Source organism: Phacochoerus africanus, chromosome 7 (assembly GCF_016906955.1).
Source record: "Phacochoerus africanus isolate WHEZ1 chromosome 7, ROS_Pafr_v1, whole genome shotgun sequence".
Taxonomy (NCBI): Eukaryota; Metazoa; Chordata; class Mammalia; order Artiodactyla; family Suidae; genus Phacochoerus; species Phacochoerus africanus.
This window is the reverse complement of record NC_062550.1, coordinates 47,969,725-47,989,219: the sequence shown is the minus strand read 5'-3', so window position 1 is coordinate 47,989,219 and position 19,495 is coordinate 47,969,725. Positions and strand designations below refer to the sequence as shown.

The following is a 19,495-nucleotide window of genomic DNA, read 5'->3' as shown; positions in this document are numbered from 1 at the left end:
GAAAAATAAACATACAAAGACTGGGACATGAATAGTCATGGCATGACTATTCATGATAACTGAAACCTATAAACAAATCAAATATCTACCCGCACAAAAATGGATAAACAAATGACAGCATATTTATACAATGAAATAATACTCGTCATTTTAAAAAACATGTAACAACATGGAGAAGGCTCAAAAAATCATGCTAAGTGAAAATATCCAAATGTCAAAAAAGTACATATTAAATGTTCACCTTTAAATGAAGTTCTATGACAGGCTAAATCTAGTTTGTGGTGAAAAAAATCTGAACAATGATTGACTCAGGAGAGGGAGAAATTTGCTGGAAAGAGTCATAAGGGTCTTTCTGGGGTGACAGAAATATTCTATATGTTATTTGGGGGATAATTACAAGCATATGTAAAATGGTCAAAACTCCTTGTACCAAACACTAAAGATTTGTGAATTTTTTTGCATATTAATTATGCCTCAATTAAAAAACCACATAAACACAGGTGTGAGCACTAGGTTTATTAAGGAGGCAAGGCCATTCTTCCTCCCATGGAAGAGCAAAAGAGAGTGGCTACAAAGTGTAGGAAATGTTGAGATAGGAAGGGAAGCTGCAAAAATTCACCTTGAATGACTTCAATATTTTTAGTAGAAGTAAAGGATTATGTCATCTTCTGGTTTTGTGTATAGGCACTGAGGAGAGGAATGAAGGATACATATAGGGAAACAAAATATTTGGGAGCTATTATAAGACTGTAAGGGATGAACTCCTAACAGCTCTAACCTCTGGTCCTTTTTTTTTTTTTTTTTTCTCCCACCATGCCATCTTCAGAGTTTTATGTAACTCTTGTCCCGTTCAACTCACATGTATGTTTTTACCTCCAGCCTTTGATAGGTGGGGTGACCGTCAAGGTAGAAACTGAATCTTGGAGTGGAGGTGGTACAGCAAAAAATATCACATTACATATAAAAGTAAAATTAGAGTCTAATTTTGGGCTGCAGTCTCTCAAAGTTGGACTCTACATAATGATTCTTATACTTGAATGCCTAATTTGGTGAGGGGTTGGTTAGGAAAAAATACTTAAAATGGCTCCTGGGCTGGGGAGAGGGGTGACAATGAAAGCAAGTTGAGAAATATTGGTCTGGGGAAAGCAAAATGTAGGCAATGGGTGGGGGCCTAGTTCAGCAAGTAAATGATGGTCAAGGTGTGAGTGTAAGCTGTGAACATTAGTGAAGTAGATCAGATACATTAGAGATGGGATTCTAAATTATAAATCAGAGAGAACAGAGATTCCCAGGGATGAGGGAGTAAGAGAGGAATGATGCTGGTCATGGAAGGAAGGCATGTAAACATTAAGGTCTTAAAAGAGACAAATGAGCACAGAAAAGGGCTTCATGGTGGCAGGATGTTATCACAGGAGCCATTCCAGGGGTCAGAAAGAGTGGACAGAAAGGGGAAAGGGTGGGAAGAGGTAATAAGGTTAAAGAGGAACATTTCAGAATGTAGGCACTAGGGACTGAAAAAGTGTGTGTAATTAAAAAGCCCATGGAGGAGTTCCTGTGGTGGCTCATCAGGTTAAGGACCAGCATTGTCCCCATGAGGATGTAGGTTTGATCCTTGGCCTCACTCAATGGGTTAAGGATCCAGTGCTGCCATGGTTTTGGGGTAGGCTGGCAGATGCAGCTCTGATTCAACCCCTGGCCTGGGAACTGCCATATGCTATAGGTGCAGTTGTTTAAAAAAAAAAAAAAAAAAGGTGGTGGGGAGGGGGGGAAAAAAAGCTCATGGCATGGCTGTGTTGGTGAATGCCCAAGGTAGAACAGAAGTGGCAAGCTCTGGAGTTCCCATCATGGCACAGCAGAAACAAATCTGACTAGGAACCATGAAGATGTGGGTTCCATCCCTGGCCTTGCTCAGTGGGTTAAGGATCTGGTGTTTCTGTGAGCTGTGGTGTAGGTTGCAGATGCGGCTTGAATCCTCCATTGCTGTGGCTATGACGTAGGCCAGCAGCTGTAGCTCCAATTGGACTCCTAGCCTGGGAACCTCCATATGCCACAAGTGCGGCCCTAAAAACAAAAAAAAAGTGGCAAGCTCTGGAGGGAAGAAAGCAGAGGAACAAGGGGATGGGTATAAGTGGATCCATTAAGGGAGGCAGCACAGGCTGGAAACCAAGGCAAAATCATTGCCTTGGTGCTCAAGTCCCTGAGAATAAGGGAAGAACATACCAAAGACAGTGACATGGCCCTGATGAAGGTGGAGATGGTGTTAATGAGCTTCTGGATTGAGCTTCAAAAGAGCTGGGGAAGGAGACTTGGAGAGAGACAGGTGTGAGCTGCATAAAGATGAGGGGGAGAAATCTTAATAGGGTTAATTAAGACTATGGATACATTAGGCTGAAGGTAACATGGATGCTAATAGGCCACCAGTGGGTGGGGGGAGTAGGATTTCACTCCAAGAGGAGAATGCCCACCCAAAACTGACATCCTAATGTGATGGGAAGGACCTCAAAAAGTTGTTCTTTGTCCAGTGGGCTCACATTTCGGATTCTCTGGGATTTCAGGTAAAAGGTAAAGAAGGTGAGAACTACTATCTTGAGTATATAAACTTCCTTTTTTATGAATTGAAAATTAGTGTGGCTAGGGCCAAAGCTATAAGGAAATTTAGTCCAATCATTTAAAGCTAATGGTGACTTCTCTTTCCACATCCTTTCATTCTTTAGATATGCAATTTTCTAAAGGACTGGACTAAAGAAAATCAAATGCATATTCTTATCAAATTCATCTTCTAAATAGTTCAATAATGGGACATTCTATTTCATTTCCTTCTGAGTTTTAAGATTTATCGTAATACCCACATCACACCCACATCCTATTCTGTGAATGGAAGGTAATTTTGGCAATGCAAGGGAATTCTTTAAGAAGTTCTTTTCATATACTGCTTCATAACAAACACCAGAAACTATTTTACCCAAGCAGTCACAGAAATATTTTTCTGTGCCCTGAGTATTTTATTATGTTCTCTTGAGCCATCAGGGACTTCTGGTCTTTTCAGCCATAGAAAGTTTATGCTAATCTTGCCTACTTTCTTTTACATTTTAGATTCCGAGCAAAGCCAACAATAATTAATATGAATTAGGAATGCTGGCATGGAAAGCTGTTCCTTATCAACCTGTCACACTGTAAATGTGCTGCACAGAACCACAATAGATTAGCTTCAAAATCCGGGGAAATAGTCATAAAAGAGGTCAAATACATTTGGATGGCACTCAGTGATGTGTACCACTATGAATAGGTCTAAAGCTAAAAAGACTCATACAACTCCAAGAATTCAAATGGAATTTGTCCTCAGTGCTCTAAAGTGTCTGGGATGCTCTGACAGAACCACATCTTATTTAGAGCTTCTGGCCTGGACAAAGACTCATATTTCTCTCAAAGTCAAGGTCATTAATAAAAGTCTGTGTGTCCAATATAGCAGCCACTATCCACATATGGTCACTAAACACTTGAACTATGACTAGTCTGAGGTGTGCTGTACTTATAAAATACACTCCGGGTTTCAAAGATTAATTATAAAAAAGAACATAGGAGTTCCTATTGTGGCGCGGCATAAACGAATCTGACTAGGAACCATGAGGTTTTGGGTTCGATCCCTGGCCTGGCTCAGTGGGTTAAGGATCCAGCATTGCCCTGAGCTGTGGTGTAGGTCACAGATGTGGCTCGGATCCCACATTGCTCTGGCTGTGATGTAGGCGGTCAGCTGTAGCTCTGATTAGAACCCTAGCCTGGGAACCTCCATATGCCGTGGGCATGGCCCTGAAAAGACAAAAGACAAAAAATAATATAAAATAAAATGAAAAAGAATATACACTATCTTATTAATATTTTCATGTGTTCAACTTCAAAATTGATCTTAATATTAATTACATGTTAAATGATACTATTTTGGATGTATTGGGTTAACTAAACTATATTATTAAAATTTTTATGTTTTAAAATATGGCTGTCTGGAGTTCCCATCATGGCACAGTGGTTAAAGAATCTGACTAGGATCCATGAGGTTGCGGTTCGATCCCTGGCCTTGCTCAGTGGATTAGGGATCCGTTGTTGCCAAGAGCTGTGGTGTAGGTCGCAGACACAGCTCAGATCCCGCGCTGCTGAGGCTCTGGCGTAGGCCGGTGGCTACAGCTCTGATTCGACCCCTAGCCTGGGAACCTCCATATGCTACGGGAAGCAGCCCTAGAAAAGGCAAAAAGACAAAATAAATAAATAAATAAATAAATAAAATAAGGCTGTCTGAAAAATTTAAATGATAGATTCTGACTGTCATATTTCTGTTGGGCAGAGCTGCTGTGGCTGTCGCCCAGTTTTGAGAGGAGCCACAAGGAGGCAGTAAAGCGTAGTGATTAAGGCCAAGGGTACAGAGAACTGAGGTTCAATTCCCATAACTTCTATTTCCTCAATCAGGGACCTTGGCACTGAACTTCTCCAAATCAGTTTTCTCATTTATAAAATAGAAAAAGTGATAGTGCCTTCCACCCAGGCATCATCAAATCTAAACCACTCTCATCTAAGGAGATAACTTGGGTTCTTAGAATGGGTGTTAAGTTCTAGACCTGGCATCACTGCTGTGGTGAGTGAAGGATCTGGTGTCACTGCTGTGGCTCTGGTTACAGCTGTGGTGAGGGTTCGATCTCTGGCCTGGGTACTTCCTTCTACATGCTGCAGGCACGGTGATAACAAAAACAAAAAAAATCAAAAAAATTCTAGATTACAAAAAAAGGACTCAATTTTTAAAAGTTGGCTGCCTACTGAGAAATAGATAAGGTAGAAATCTTAAATAAAAGGTAAAATGGATACAATAAAACCATATTTAAAGTATTTGTATCCTCTTTATGCCTTTGACCCATTGCCACCCAGCAGCAGAGATATATTAAGGAAAGCAGAAGCAAAACTCTGAGTTATCTACATGTGGATTAGCTCTGCGTTCTGGGTCACCTCTCTGTTACTAAAAAACATAATGTAAACAAACTTTACTGTTTCCGGATGAAAGACAGGAAGATCCTTCCTTCCATTCGGCAATCACATGCCATTTCATCACTGAATATTAGGTAATTTGGGGGTTGAAAAGCTACTTGGGCAGCACAGGTAATGAAAGGTGACTAGGACAGGGCAGGCATTCAATCCTGGGTCAGCCAAGGTCACATACAATCTCCAAACCTTGGTTTCTTTCTTCATCTGTAAAATGTGAATGTGAATGTGGATGCCTCTGACAAATGATTGTTTTAAAAGATTAAATTAAATAATAGGTATTAAAAACCACTTATCTGTAAACTAGGAAATATTACATAAATATTAGCTACTATCATGATTTTATTCTACTGGGGTCTAAGACTAATCTAGGCAGATGGAGCCACCGTGCTCTCTGGTGTAACGTGACAGAGTAGAATAAACAAGGGTGAATTTGTACATGGCCCTTAACCTCTCAGGACCTTGGTTCCCTGTCTTCCCTATGTACTTTTAGTGGAATCTAACAAAAATGACATAAAAGAATTTACAAAACAGAAACAGACTCAAAGAATTTGAAACCAAATTCATGGTTACCAAAGGTGAAATATGGGGGGGGGGGGTAAGTTAGGGGGTTGGGATTGAAATATACACACTACTATATAGAAAATAAATGGGTAACAAGGACCTACTGTATAGCACAAGGAAATCTATTCAGTACTGTGTAATAATCTATATGGAAAAGAATCTGAAAAGGAATGGATAGATGTATATGTATAACTGATTTGCTTTGCTGTATGCCTGAAACTAACACAACTAAGTCAACTGTACTCCAGTAAAATTTGTTTAAAAAATAAATAACACCTTCCCCAAAGAAAAAGAATCATTGGGAGGGATTTTTTTTAAAAAGCACTCAGAAAACTACTAAGTCTTAAACAAATGTAAAGCATTTGTTGGTCTGGATAATCACTGAGTTGATTTTACTGAAAAAGGAGAAAAATCTTAGGTCGAGTATCTAGGAGCCCTCCTACTGTGAAAAGTAGCCATTGCTACGCTCCAAAAAATATTTCCCTGTACTCTTGACTCAAGATAATGGTCAGTGGCAATAATATGAGAATTGAAAAAGGCAGGTTACAGTATGCATCTCCTGTTCAGGTCTGGGCAAAATGAGGTTGAAAAGCATCTCTGCCATCATTTTCAAGTGGAGCCACATTCAGCACAGGGTGATAATCACAACTGTAGGATATCATTCCTAACAAGAATAGTCTTTTGGTAACCAGGCCATGGAAGCTGGCTTCTTTGTAAAAAATACTCACCTGCATGATTTTTGAAATCTGTTCTATAAAAATCCAGGTATCCCAGAAGACATGGATGGGATTTATCCAGTCATTTAAAGTTATTTGGGCTCTAAGTTGGACGTATAAAAAGGCAACAATGGCTTTTAAAAACGAGTCCTTAGAACTGAACATAAAAATAAGAGCTTATAAAAATAGTCGAGTAAAATAAAAGCACCCTATTGACTTGTAAAGAGCTATCTGCAATAACTAGAACTGACTTCCCCCCATCTTTTGATTTGTTTTTATTTATTTTTTCTTTACATAGCCACACCTGGGACATATGAAGTTTCCAGGCCAGGGGTGGAATCGGAGCTGCAGCTGAGGCTTATCCCACATCCACAGCATCTCGAGATCTGAGCTGCATCTGCATCCTATGCCATAGCCTGTGGCAACAGTGGATCCTTAACCCACTGATGGAGGCCAGGGATGGAACCTACATCTCCACGGAGGCTATGTTGGATACTTAACTCACTGAGCCACCATGGGAACTCTGATTTGTTTTTTTTAAGGGGAACTTACAAGTACTAAAAGCCTTTTCTGTCACAGAATGTACTTTTTCGTTCTTAGTTGTTTTTCACCATTTTCAATTTGTACCAAATTTTAACAATAAATTACCTACTTTGAAAAATTCAGTTCATTTAGTTTTTGCTGATTTACACTTTTATTTCTTTTGTGTAAACTGTACTTTCCTTGCATTTACTTATTTTTGTGTAGCATTTCCTTGATTTTGTATTCTAATATATGGATAAAGCCATTCTTAAAACCTCAGTCCCTGGGTGGCACTAGCACCTAGCTAGCACCTTATACAATGTTAGATTGTTCTGCAATTACTCTGAGGCAAAAGAAGCAAGCCTATTAGGGAGAGGATAAAAGAACAAAGCAAACTCACAGACTTGGAGCAATTTATAGTTACCAAAGAGGACAGGTGGGGGCATTGGAGGGATGTACTGAGGTATATGGAATGATTGGCCAATTCAGACCTGCTGTATAGCACAGAGAACTCAATATTCTGTGATAATGTACGTGGGAAAAGAATCTGAAAGAGAATGAATATGTATATATGTGTGACTGAATCACTTTGTTGTACAGCAGAAATGATCCCAACTTTGTATATCAACTCTACTTCAATAAAACTTCAAAAAAATAAAATGAAATCAGTTGCATTAAAAAAAAAAAAAAAGAACAAAACAAGCCTCTAGCCCTAAAGGTACCAAGTGTGCTCTGCAGAAGTTCAGGGACATGGAAACCAATTCAGTAAGTATGTGGATTGTCAGCAACCTAATGAATGCAGAGGTCAACTTTACTGCTTTCTGATTCTAATCATTTTCACCTTTTCATTCCCATTTCCTCTCTTTTCAACCTGTTTTTTAAGGCCGGAAGTTAAATTCCACAGCCACCACCATTTCCACTCTGATTATTGCCCCTACTACCATTGTCAGCAACATCATCACCATGCCTAGACTTTATATTAATAAAAATACCAGCTGCAAAAGTAACCCATTGTCTTTAGGGTCACTAACTGTACTTTCAGCTTTTTCCAGGGCAACAACCATCGACAGTTATGCCTGGGAGGTCTCCTGAATAGCAAGGCTTACCATCACTTTTTGACTGATAAGGGATAAAATTCATCCCCCCAAACCTTGCAGACCCTAACTATTCTGCCTTAGGAAGTGGAGACAACAGCAAATGAATGCTGAAAAGGAAAGGGTTTCTTAAAATTAGAAAGTCTTCTGATCAAAGGTACATGTTCTACTCACTTGAGGAGATTCCCAAGGTTGAAAAGAGCCCGGTTATGCTGTGGATTTAGCTGGAGGGCCCTCTGATAGTACAGCTTTGCCTCTGCTGTGTCTCTGGTCAGTGTTCCAAGGTTGTTCAGGGCACTTGCATGGCGTGGATACAACCTGAAAAATTAGATATATTAAGCCATGATTAGTCAAAAACTTCTAAGTTGATCACCCTGTGCGTGTTCTTCACCTCTCCCCTCCCCCAGGTATGCCACAACTGCACCTGAGCAGGGGGCCCCGTGGGGCTCCTGGGTGTGAGAATTAACCTATGTCTTTTCTATCTAAGGAAGTCTTGGTTACTCCATTTTGTTCCTGCTTCGTCTGAGACACCCTTGTCTAACCCCCCAACCCCCGCGCTTCCCTCTTCGCTCAGTAACAATTTGTTTCAAATTAGCCAATGGAGAAGAATGTGCACCCTGATCTGACCAATGGGAAGGGGCCAGATATACCACCTGTGTTAGGGATAAACGGGGGCGGGGGGGGGAGGGGGCTTCCCTCTTTTACACGTGCTTTTTGAGTACTCTTGTCCTTCTGCAGATGTTAAGGGCCTTGTCGAGATCTCCCCACATTCATGTGTCTTACTTTCCGACACTGACGGTATGAGCCAGAGTCACTCTTCCCCAACATGGCCACAAAAGCCTTTCTGTGTCCCCCATTTCTTGTTTTTAGGAAATGGGCTTCATTCATTCTCCATGATCTTCCCTGCATTCCAGGGGGCAGGTGCAGATAGCTGCTCATCAGGGAAAAGAAGGGGATGCAAAGTCAAGGGAGGAACAGTCAAGAAACAAGAGTACAGCCCTGGGCCAGGACCCTGGTTCCCTCTCAAGGGATACGCATGATGATGTAGGCATCTTATGTATTCCTTATGCTTTCAGGAATGAATACTTTAAAACTGAACAGCCTGAGCCCTTCCTTGTGCTTCTCACTCATTTGACTGCATTCTAACCAACCACCTGCAAGCTAAAGACTTGGCACCCTGACCACCATTGCCTGTGGTTTCAATTACTGGCACATGATGTTTCTCAGCAACTTTCCTAGTTTGTTCTAAGCTCTGATCAATATGTCCTTTTTGCAAGGGCTGTTGTTCTAGGTGAGAATTCAGAAGACCATCATCATGATCATGCAGAGATCTGACGCCAGCTTTGATGACCAAGATTCCCTCAAAGAAAGAAGAAAATGGAGTTCCTGTTGCGGCTCAGTGGTTAACGAATCCAACTAGGAACCATGAGGTTTTGGGTTCAATCCCTGGCCTTGCTCACTGGGTTAAGGATCTAGCGTTGCCGTGAGCTGTGGTGTTGCTATGGCTCTGGTGTAGGCCAGCAGCTACAGCTCTGATTGGACCCCTAGCCTGGGAACCTCCATATGGCATGGGAGCGGCCCCAGAAATGGCAAAAAGACGAAAAAAAAAAAAAAGAAAAGAAAAGAAAGAAAGAAGAAAATGCATGGAATCAATCCTGATTCCTATCTGAAAGCCTGTTTTTCCCCTTATTACTATAAAACTCCCCACAAATCATCCCAAAGGAGGGCACAATGTTTAAGGCATTGACCTGCTGTGGCTTCCTTTGTCTGGCAAAGAAATAAGAGTTTTTTTTTTTTTTTTTTCTCCCTCACCCAAAACCATGCATTTCTAACTGGCACCAGTGGACAGAGGCCGAGTTCTGGCAAACACGACCAAAATGATATCCTGAATTCTTCCTTTATTTTAATGGTATGTCTATGTCAAATCTTAGCAGTCAACTGTTTGTGCAGCTGCAAACATAAAAACCTGGCAGGGAAGCAGATATCTGACACATGGTGGTATAAGTAAACAGCCCCTAAAGAGTGCAAAAATAAACAGTATGCAAATCCACCAGGGTTAAATAAATTTTCATCCTTTGGAGCCTCCAACTACTCTCAGCCTCCAGTGAAGAAAATCCTCATTGACTCAGGTGCTGAGTTTCTAGCCCAGTGGGACTGACCAGCTGACCCTTTACAGAAGATACAAGGAGTTCCTTGGATAAGGGAGCTTCGTGAATAGATTGGGATTAGTAAAACATATTGGGATCAGTAAAACTGACATGACTGAGAAAGTAACACAAACATCTCCCCATAAAAATAAACTTTCTCCCCCAAATGGCTTTCCATCTTGACTCTCTTTTTTCCTTTTAATCTCACTCCCCCCCCACTGTAACTTGGCACCGCCTGCCCTGATAGAGTCTCAGAATGAAAATCATGACAAACATTTAAAGCTTTAAAAATGCACAGTGAAGTGAAAACAGCAATCCGGAAGGTTCGAAAGCAAATGCAAAGGAGGACTGTGTACACATCAGCAAACCAAATTTATGCTGATTAAGGAAGGAGGAAATCAATTTACTTTCTTAACTGTGAGGAAGGCAAATCAGCACCACTGCATAGCTGAGTTCTTTCTGCTACCCTCAGAGGGGACATATTTAGCCATCTAAGAGGTTTGCTCTGTTTCCATCAGCCAGAGGACTTAGAATAAGCCTGCGAAGCTGGCATTCAACTTTGGAAAGTCCAGATAATGCCCAGGTAATAAAAACAGGATCTGTATCTGTCAAGTCTCTTGATAATCAAATGCCATGCTTGTCCCCTTCCGGCCTGTTCTGTACCTTCTAAGATCAATTAAATTGGGGGACAGAAGGGGTTGCTATTAAGAGGCCAAGGAAGACAAGCTGCATAGCACTTTTTTTTTCTTTTTTTAAATCTTTGCCTAATCCAGAGTTCTCTAAATTTATTTGACCATGTAATCCTCCCCCTATTCCCTTATAGCTCAGCTCTGAACATCCCTCAGTCTTTCCAGGAAGACACTGTATAGTGCTCCTGTTGACTGACAAGGGATAGAATCAATTCAGATGAATGCTACATCCTCCCAAGGCTTGGAAGCCCTCATTATTCACAGAGGCTTTGGAAGCTGCTGGGAGACATACATTATGAGAGGAAGCTGGGAAGAAGAAAACATAAGCTGATCTTTGCTTCTTTCTGGTCACCTTTAATTAACAAAGACAACCTGAGGGTCCCTGGTACCAGTCCGACAACACCCAGTGTCACAGTTCCTGGGGGATAGCAAACCCCTGGTACTCTTTGAGATGCACCAAGAGACAAGAGGACCTCAGAGTGAGGAGAAAAGGGCTCTCTCACCTGCCCCCTCATTCCCAGGGTGGTCTCCTGGGAAGCTGTGTCTGAGAATTACCTCGGGAATAGTTAGGGAAAGCGCATCATAGCTAGCACTTAAATCCTTCCAATGGAAAACATTTTTGGATGTTGGGCAAATTTCTCTGACTTCCAAAAGACTTAAGGTGTGTGTGTGGGGGGGAGTCTCCAGTGAACATAGTGAGAACAGTTATCATTGTTACTCTGATGACAAACAGAAAGCACCCAGGGACTTCTGTCTTCTCAGAAGAGGTGATTTCTTAAAACGTGGAGTTCCCAATATGGCAAAGTGGGTTAAGAACCTGATTGCAGGAGTTCCCGGCATGGCTCAGCAGTGATAAACCTGACTAGTATCCATGAGGACCTGGGTTCGATCCCTGGCCTCGCTCAATGGGTTAAGGATCCGGCATTGCTGCAGCTGTGGCTCGGATTCACCCCTGGCCCAGGGAACTTCCATATGCAGCAGGTGTGGCCATAAAACAACACACCAAAAAAAACCTAGGTCTTTTCCTTATTTCTGTAGGTTTTGGAGCCCTCAAAATAATCGTCTGAGGTGAAAGCACTAAAAATGGGAAAGGACAGTCTAAATTCAATAAGAGCTGCTACAATGGGCTCCCTGTCCCACAGCCGCCTGCTTCTCAGCCCACCTTTTCTGACTCATGATCCCACTGCAGGTACTTTCAGAGGTGATGGACAAAAAAAAGGTCTCTCTCTTTTTTTTTTCAAATCAGACACAGAATACAAGTCCATATTGGACCCTCGAAAATAGAAACAAGAGTGAGAAGGGATGTAAAGAGAAACAAATGTAAGCACTACGAGGGAAAAGAACTTTAGCATGCCTTGTGCTCCAAGAGGCTTAGGACAGGGCTTCATGGCCAGCTACCCACTGCCAATAGGCTCTGAGGTAACAGAGTCCCAACCAACCCAGGAAGAGGACTGCTGGAATTTACAGGAAAGCGGCTGCTGGTATTTACAGCGATTTACTGAATCTATTACCACTCACAGCCTGGAAAACGCAGGATACTCTTTATTCCTGGTAACAGTAAGCGTCTGTTAGCAATATTCTCTCTCTCTGGGTATCTGACTGGGTTCACCTAAACACGAGTGATTGTTGCACTATTTATGAAACCAAGATGAATTTCATATACAGGATTATTCAAAAGGGTCAAGTAAAAAATACCACTTTTAATTTTGATTTTTATGTAGATATAGACATTTTCTAAAACATATACTCTTCTCTGGTTTACTGCATACCTACACAAGGACAAAACGTATTTTATGTGTTTACTTTTAAAATACACTTGTGTTTAAATTAGCTTGGGTCCAATTCAATCCTGAGGTCTCTGGGAGGGGAATTTTCTCTTGGAAAGATGAATAATTCAAGAGACATCTATGCTGACACATCAGTTGTCAGAATAAATTAAGTGTATCTTGACTTTGACTTCGACAGGTATGTTTTACAGAAGTTCTGCTAGTGATTATTCCCTTCCCTATCTAAACAATCTCCACAAAAGCTTCTCTGAACTGGAGCTGAGTAGGTATTTCCAGGCTTCTTTCTTTCTTAGACCAGTGTGACCAGCTACCAGATTTCCTTTCTCAAATTCTGCATTTCTATTGTCTACAGAGCTCTCTTGCCATTTCCTTATTATCATTTTTATTTTAATGAGTTAAATTTTTAATTGATTATGGAGGAAATGTGTTTTTTTTTTTTTTTTTTTTTGCTTTTTAGGGCCACACTCAAGGCATATGGAGTTTCCCAGGCTAGGGGTCAAATTGGAGCTATAGCCGCCCACCTATGCCACAGCCACAGCAGTGAGGGATCCAAACCGTGTCTGTGACCTACACCACAGCTCAAGGCAACACCAGATCCTTAACCCACTGAGAAAGGCCAGGGATCAAACCTGCATCCTCATGGATGCTAGTCAGATTCATTTCCGCTGAGCCACAACGGGAACTCCAAGTGTTATATTTTCAAATAGTCCTGGGGTATAAGGATGTTTATTCTTTCTCCTTAAAAAAGAAATCTAGGTATATACTGTATAGACATCTATACAATTCTACAAGCTGAAGAGTTTTTTTTTTTGAAGTATTGGATTTTTTTTTCCAGCCCTATCTGAGGCATATGGAAGTTCCCCTGGCTAGGGGTCGAATCGGAGCTGCAGCTGCCAGCCTATCCACAGCCACAGCAATGCTGGATCTGAGCTGCATCTGCAAGCTACGCTGCAGCTTAAGAAAACAACAAATCCTTAATCCACTGAGTAAGGCCAGGGATCGAACTCACACTTTCACAGACACCATGTCAGGTTCTTAACCTGCTGAGCCGAAATAGGACTTGCTAGTATTGGATGATTTACATTCTCCATGAACACACACCCACTGAAGGGTTTTACTTTATATCTGGTGGCCTTTCCTTAAGCAGAGGACATGATAATTCTCCTCCATTCCCAAGTCATCTTATCTCTGAAGAATGAACATCAACAACGTGGTAACAGGACGTCATCACTGTGAGGGAAGAACTACCTATGTGAAAAGCGGAAGGTGGGAGTGTAGGAGAAAATGTCCCGAGAAAAAGGTAGAAAGGAGAGGCCCCAGCCCGTGATGACTAAGCAAAGTCCAGCCAACTGCCCCAACCACCCCTCCCCGACACATCTGCCTCTATAAAGTTGCTTCTGCAATTATAACCCTGCCTGTTCTCACTCCGGTCTGACCAGCCAAGCACGGACCCGGAAGAGGTAGCCCATAAAAGCCTTGTGAAACCCTTCTTCGGGGCTCAGACTCCGGACAGCGATCTCCTCTGAGCCCGCCAGCATGATAAACCTGAATTCTCCAACTCTCGAGGGCTCGCTTGGTTTCTTGCCGAGTAAAAGAGCCGCTGGAGGTGATACATTGCAGCCACAGGGCTGCCCTTGGAGCTGATACACTGCGGCCACGGGACTGCTGGGTAGCTGCCGTAGCAGGAGAAAAAGAAAACGGGTCCAAAAAACCTAGGATATATTAATGATACTTTACATTTTAGAGTCTCACTTAACCTTCTAGTTTAACACTGCTCATTTAACCTTCTAATTCTTCAAGTAGAATTATTGGACTACTTTACAGTGTAGGAAAGGGAAGACGGGAGAAATTAAAGAAAAAATAAATTGGATTTTTTGAAAAAGAAATATTTCAGAAGCAGTTGTGTTCTTAAGTGTTAAAAGTCAGGTGGTTCCTGTAAATCTATTTTCCCAAACCATCCATGAGTCATCCAACCATCAGCAAATTAGAGCTTCCATTTAGAATAATTTCCCCTTCTGTCCTTGGGCCAATCCATTCAGCTAGGATCTTAGAGCAACTACTTCTCAGTGACAGAAATGAAATAAAGTCAATATTCAGGAAATATGGCTACTGAGATTCTTACCGATGGGGAAAATTTGTCTCCTTCCATACAAAATACTCATGGTATCTCTGAAAAGCATAGTAGTGTAGAAAGCTATTTGGAACCAATAACATTCAGTAAATGCATAAGGCATTAGTATATGCTCTCTGATCTACTATTCTTTTAAGCTTCAATCTCAACTAAAGATCCGTAGACATGAGATGCATGTGACTAAAGTTTAGTTTTATATTTTATCCATTATTTTTTGTACAATCTGTTCAAAAGTTAAGGATGCCATTCATTTTCCATTGTTTGAATACCTTATAAGGCATTTAATTGTTCAAGTAAGGTCATACCATGTGACCCAGTTTGCAATTTCCTTTCGGAAAATACACACCCTGATTTATTTGTCTGATTTTCATTCCGCACATTAATTTATGTGAGGTTAAGTAGGCTACGGTCAGATGTTTATTTTCTATTTCCTGTTGAGGGGGGAAAAAAAAGGTCCAAAAGAAAAACATGACTGGGAAAAAATTCAAAACCTAAATTTCACTGAACTAGCTAAAAAAAAAACACCCAAAGTAAATTTCATTTCAGGAGTCTGCAGCATATTTTCCACCATACCAATCTCTGGCATTTCTCAAATGCCTGGTTCTTTTGGGTTATAAAATTTGAGTCATCATGTCATTAAATTGTACCATAGTGACTTGATTATTTACTGGTCTGCTTCATTAATTGTTTGAAATAGCTGTTAACACTCAGCCATTAAGTCTCACCACTTTCTTTTGGTACTGCGCTCCTTCCCATCCATTAAACTGTCTTGGGGGGAAAAAATCCTCAAATGCAATTTAGGGAAATGTGACACACTCTTCAGTGAAAGGCCAGCTAAATTATATGACCTCTCAGAATGGATGACCTCCACAGTGATCCAGAAGGACTCCACCCAATTGACCTTCAAGACAATTTAGAGTAAAACCATGCCCTCAGGAAATGACTCATTTTAAGTGGCAGAATTTTCCTAAGTCCTAAGGATTTTCCTCTAGAGGTTGGGACATGTATTGAATTAAATACTTCTGCTCTTTTTATCAGAAAATGGTGAACACAATTTAACCCTTCTCAGGGGCTTGAGGTGATCATGGTGAACTTTGTGTGTGTGGCAGAGGGATGGGGAGTTACTTTGGAGGAGTGGAAAAATAACTTCCTTTGAAGTCAGAAGCCATGGATGACTTTGCTGTGTGATTTTGAACCTAGGTCTGTGTGCTCTACTTGCTCCCTCTATAAAAGTCCACACCACATAAACTCTGTGTGAATCAATGGGAGGGTGGGTATGAGATGCTCACCATCACACCTGTTTCACTCCACACATTTGATATTCCAGGGTTGGCTGCAGGACCTCTGGGTGGTTTTTTTACCTGGTTCCCTCCACAGTGCTAACAAGCCCATGCCAGGCTGAGACTTTCAACTCTCCTTTCATATGGATTTTTTTTTTAATTTCTCAGAACTTTAATGTTCCAATGAATATAATAAATCTCCAAGAAGAGATGCACTGTGCAATATTTTCTGAATTTATTCATTCATAGACTCTCATTCTTGCAAAGCATCATTTCTTTTTCTTCTTTCAAAACATTTTAAAAAAGTATATTGATTTATAATGTTCTTTCAATTTCTAATGTACAGCAAAGTAATCCAGTCATATATCTATACATTGTTTTTCTCATTTTATATTCCATCTCATTCTATCACAAGAGACTAGATATAGTTCCTTGTGCTATATAGTAAGACCTCATTGCTCATCCATTCTACATGTAATCATTTGCATCTACTAATCCTAAACTCCAGGTCCATCCCATTCCCTCCCTATCCCCCTTGCCAACCACAAGTCTGTTCTCTATTCTGTGAGTCTGTTTCTGTTCTGTAGATGGGTACATGGGTGCCGTATTTTAGGTTCCAGATAAAAGTGATATCATATGGTATTTGTCTTTCTCTTTCTGACTTACTTCACTTAGGATGAGAAACTCTAGTTGTATCCATGTTGCTGCAATGACATTATTTCATTCTTTTTATGGCTCAGTAGTATTCCATTATATATATGTACCACATCTTAATCCATTCTTCTGTTGATGGACCTTTAGATTGTTTCCATGTCTTGGCTACTGTGAACAGTGCTGCTATGAACATACGGTTCATAGGGATTTTTCACCCTCCAAAAAAAATCACTCTCCTCACTGCTATGGAAGGCCTTCAACTTGCTTCCATCAGTCAAAATAACATCCATTATTTCCTCATCACTAACCCAGTGAATGCTCATCTTGTATCCATCTGTTTCTCCCACATCATGGGTTCTCAGATGTGAAGGACATTTGGCCCTCTCCATTTTAAGAATGTAGGAATGTTCCTTGTGAGGCACTCACTCCAACAAAGCCTGTCCATCTTTCATCATCTGAAGCAAATGATCCCCACAGACGCCAGAACAATTTTCTCCCAGCCTTTCTGATATGCTCAACACCAAATGGAATTCCAGACATGTGCAATTTTAAGAGCTACATCCAAGGTTATAAGGAGATTCAGAGTTCTATGTGACAGATCAAGGTGCTGGTGGAATCCTTATTGTATTAATACTTCACGGCCTGAATAACACTCTGCTTGTTGGATTGACTTAGAAAGAAAGGCAATGGTGGGCAGGAAAAGTGTGTCCATGTTCCCAGTCAATAAATGCCAACCAAAGAGATCATGAGGGATGGGCAAGGCATGGAGTGGATTCCTGAAGCTCCACCTCAGGAACTGAGGTCACCCCTGGCATATAACAGGCAGCAGCCAGGGGTGTTAAACATGTGTAAGCATATTAGAGGGTGATAAATGCAGTGGGGAGAAATGAGGAATGGGGAGGGTATGCTGGGGTTGGAAGGGGGACCAGGAAGGCCTTGTGGACAAGATATGGCATTATGTGAGGAGTCCTGGAGCGAGGGAGGCAGCCATCTAGAGAAGGAGGGAGTTTTCTGGGAAGAAGGAACGTCCAACATAGCATCCCTGTAACAGGAATGTGACTACTGGTGTGTTCCTAGAGCCCCTTTCAGATGGAGTTGAGTGAGCGAGGGAAGGAGTAGGAGGTGAGTCTGGGAGACAAGAGAACCAGAAGGTACAGGGCAAGGAGACCACTACAGGAGCTGTGATTCTCACCACAAGTGACACAAGCAAGCAGAACATTTTGAGCACAGGACTGCTAGGAATGCACCTTCCCTCTGGCTGCTATGCTGAGAACTGACTGAAGGGTGGTGGTGGTGGTGGGGGGGGGGTCAAAATGAGAAGACCACAGAGCACTACAGTAATCTAGGTGAGATGAAAGCAGTGGAGGAGGAGAGACGAGGTCAGATGTGGGGCATATTAATAATATTCACCAAGTTTATCACGGCCAGGTATTTACAACTGCTATAAATCCTTATGTGAAGTACTTTCTAACATTCCAGCCCTATGGGGTAGGGAGCACCCCCCACTCTCATTACAGAAAATCTAAACAATAGTCTTTTGTTAAACTCGTCAAAATTTTTCCCTCCTTTTATAGCCGCACCCATAGCATATGGAAATTCTGGGGCCAAGGATTAAATTGAAACTGCAATTGGGGCCTATGCTGCAGCCATGGCAACACCAGCGCATCTGCAACCTTTGTGGCAGCTTGTAGCAGTGCCAGATGCTTAACCCACTGAGTGAGGCCAGGGATCAAACCCACATCCTCACGGAGACAACATCAGGTCCTTAACCCGCTGAGCCACACGAGAACTCCCAAACTGTCATATTTACCTATATAAGAAATCATAAATTAAGCTGATGGAGTGGGTGCTGTCTTACACGACCCAGGCACCCCTCAAGTCTGAGGACCACCCCCAGCTGAATTCTCCTCTGGGCGTTGCCTTACCCAAGGCTACTCTCTCTGTCTGGGGCCAGTCACTGGTTGATAAGGGAGTGTAAAGCTTCCATCTCTTTCATGACAACTGAGGGCCCAGCCCAGCTCCAGAATTCCCAAAGGGCACCTCCTGGACCATGGGATGCCCTACATCTCAACTTCTCCTTCTGCCCATGCTGCTTCCCCGGCTTCCTTGCCTGGTGTCCCAGAAAGCACTCCTTAAAGAACTTCCTGCTTGCTGATCTCTGCCTGGGATTCTGTTTCCTGGGGAGCCACTGCAAGGTTTGGAAGTGAAAGGGTAGTTTAAAGCAGAAAAAAAGAATATCATGTTTATATTTTTGAATATACATAAAACTTTCATTTTGAAATACAGTCTGTAAAAATGACCACAACATAACTAAAATTCTAGTTTTCTAAGTGAAATAATGTTTAATTTCTTGGATTTAACAAAAAAACCTGCTAGAGTTAATTAACAGAAAATATACCTTGTGAGAATATAATGTCCTCAACAAAAACGAACAAAAATAATTCCAATTGTGCTACTGGAGAACATATTTAGACATCTAGAAATGAAAATACCACACCAGTGGAAGAATCCATCTCCACTTGTTAAACTTGGTTAACAAATGGTATTGGAATTTTCATTCTTTCCAGAAATACACAGCAGCTGGCATCTAAGGCCACCTGTAGTCATGAGAGTTATTTTAAATGTTCATTTCAAATAGCCTGGGTAAAGAAGGACTTTTTAAATAATCATTAAACCCTGATTTAAAAAAAATGTTCAAACTCTACTAAGGGATTATAATTATGTTGCTGATATACTCAGGACATCAGTGAAAAGTGGGTTAATGAGACATAGTTAGATTTCTCTACACTCTAATGATATGGCTTTCTTCAATAATCATTGTTTTGTTAGTTCCTTTTTTCCACATATACTTATGCTAGTCTAATGGATCTCTCCGCAGACTTCAGTTAT

At 41.3% G+C, this 19,495-nt stretch overlaps 1 protein-coding gene across 1 annotated transcript in view; it reads right to left on the bottom strand.

Moving 5' to 3' along the window:
• TMTC1 (transmembrane O-mannosyltransferase targeting cadherins 1) overlaps positions 1–19,495 on the bottom strand; it is a 302,591-nt gene that overhangs the window by 58,433 nt on the left and 224,663 nt on the right. The window contains exon 12 of the mRNA XM_047787300.1: positions 8,093–8,236. Coding sequence (XP_047643256.1) covers positions 8,093–8,236 — 144 coding nt within the window. The remainder of the gene's footprint in view (positions 1–8,092; positions 8,237–19,495) is intronic.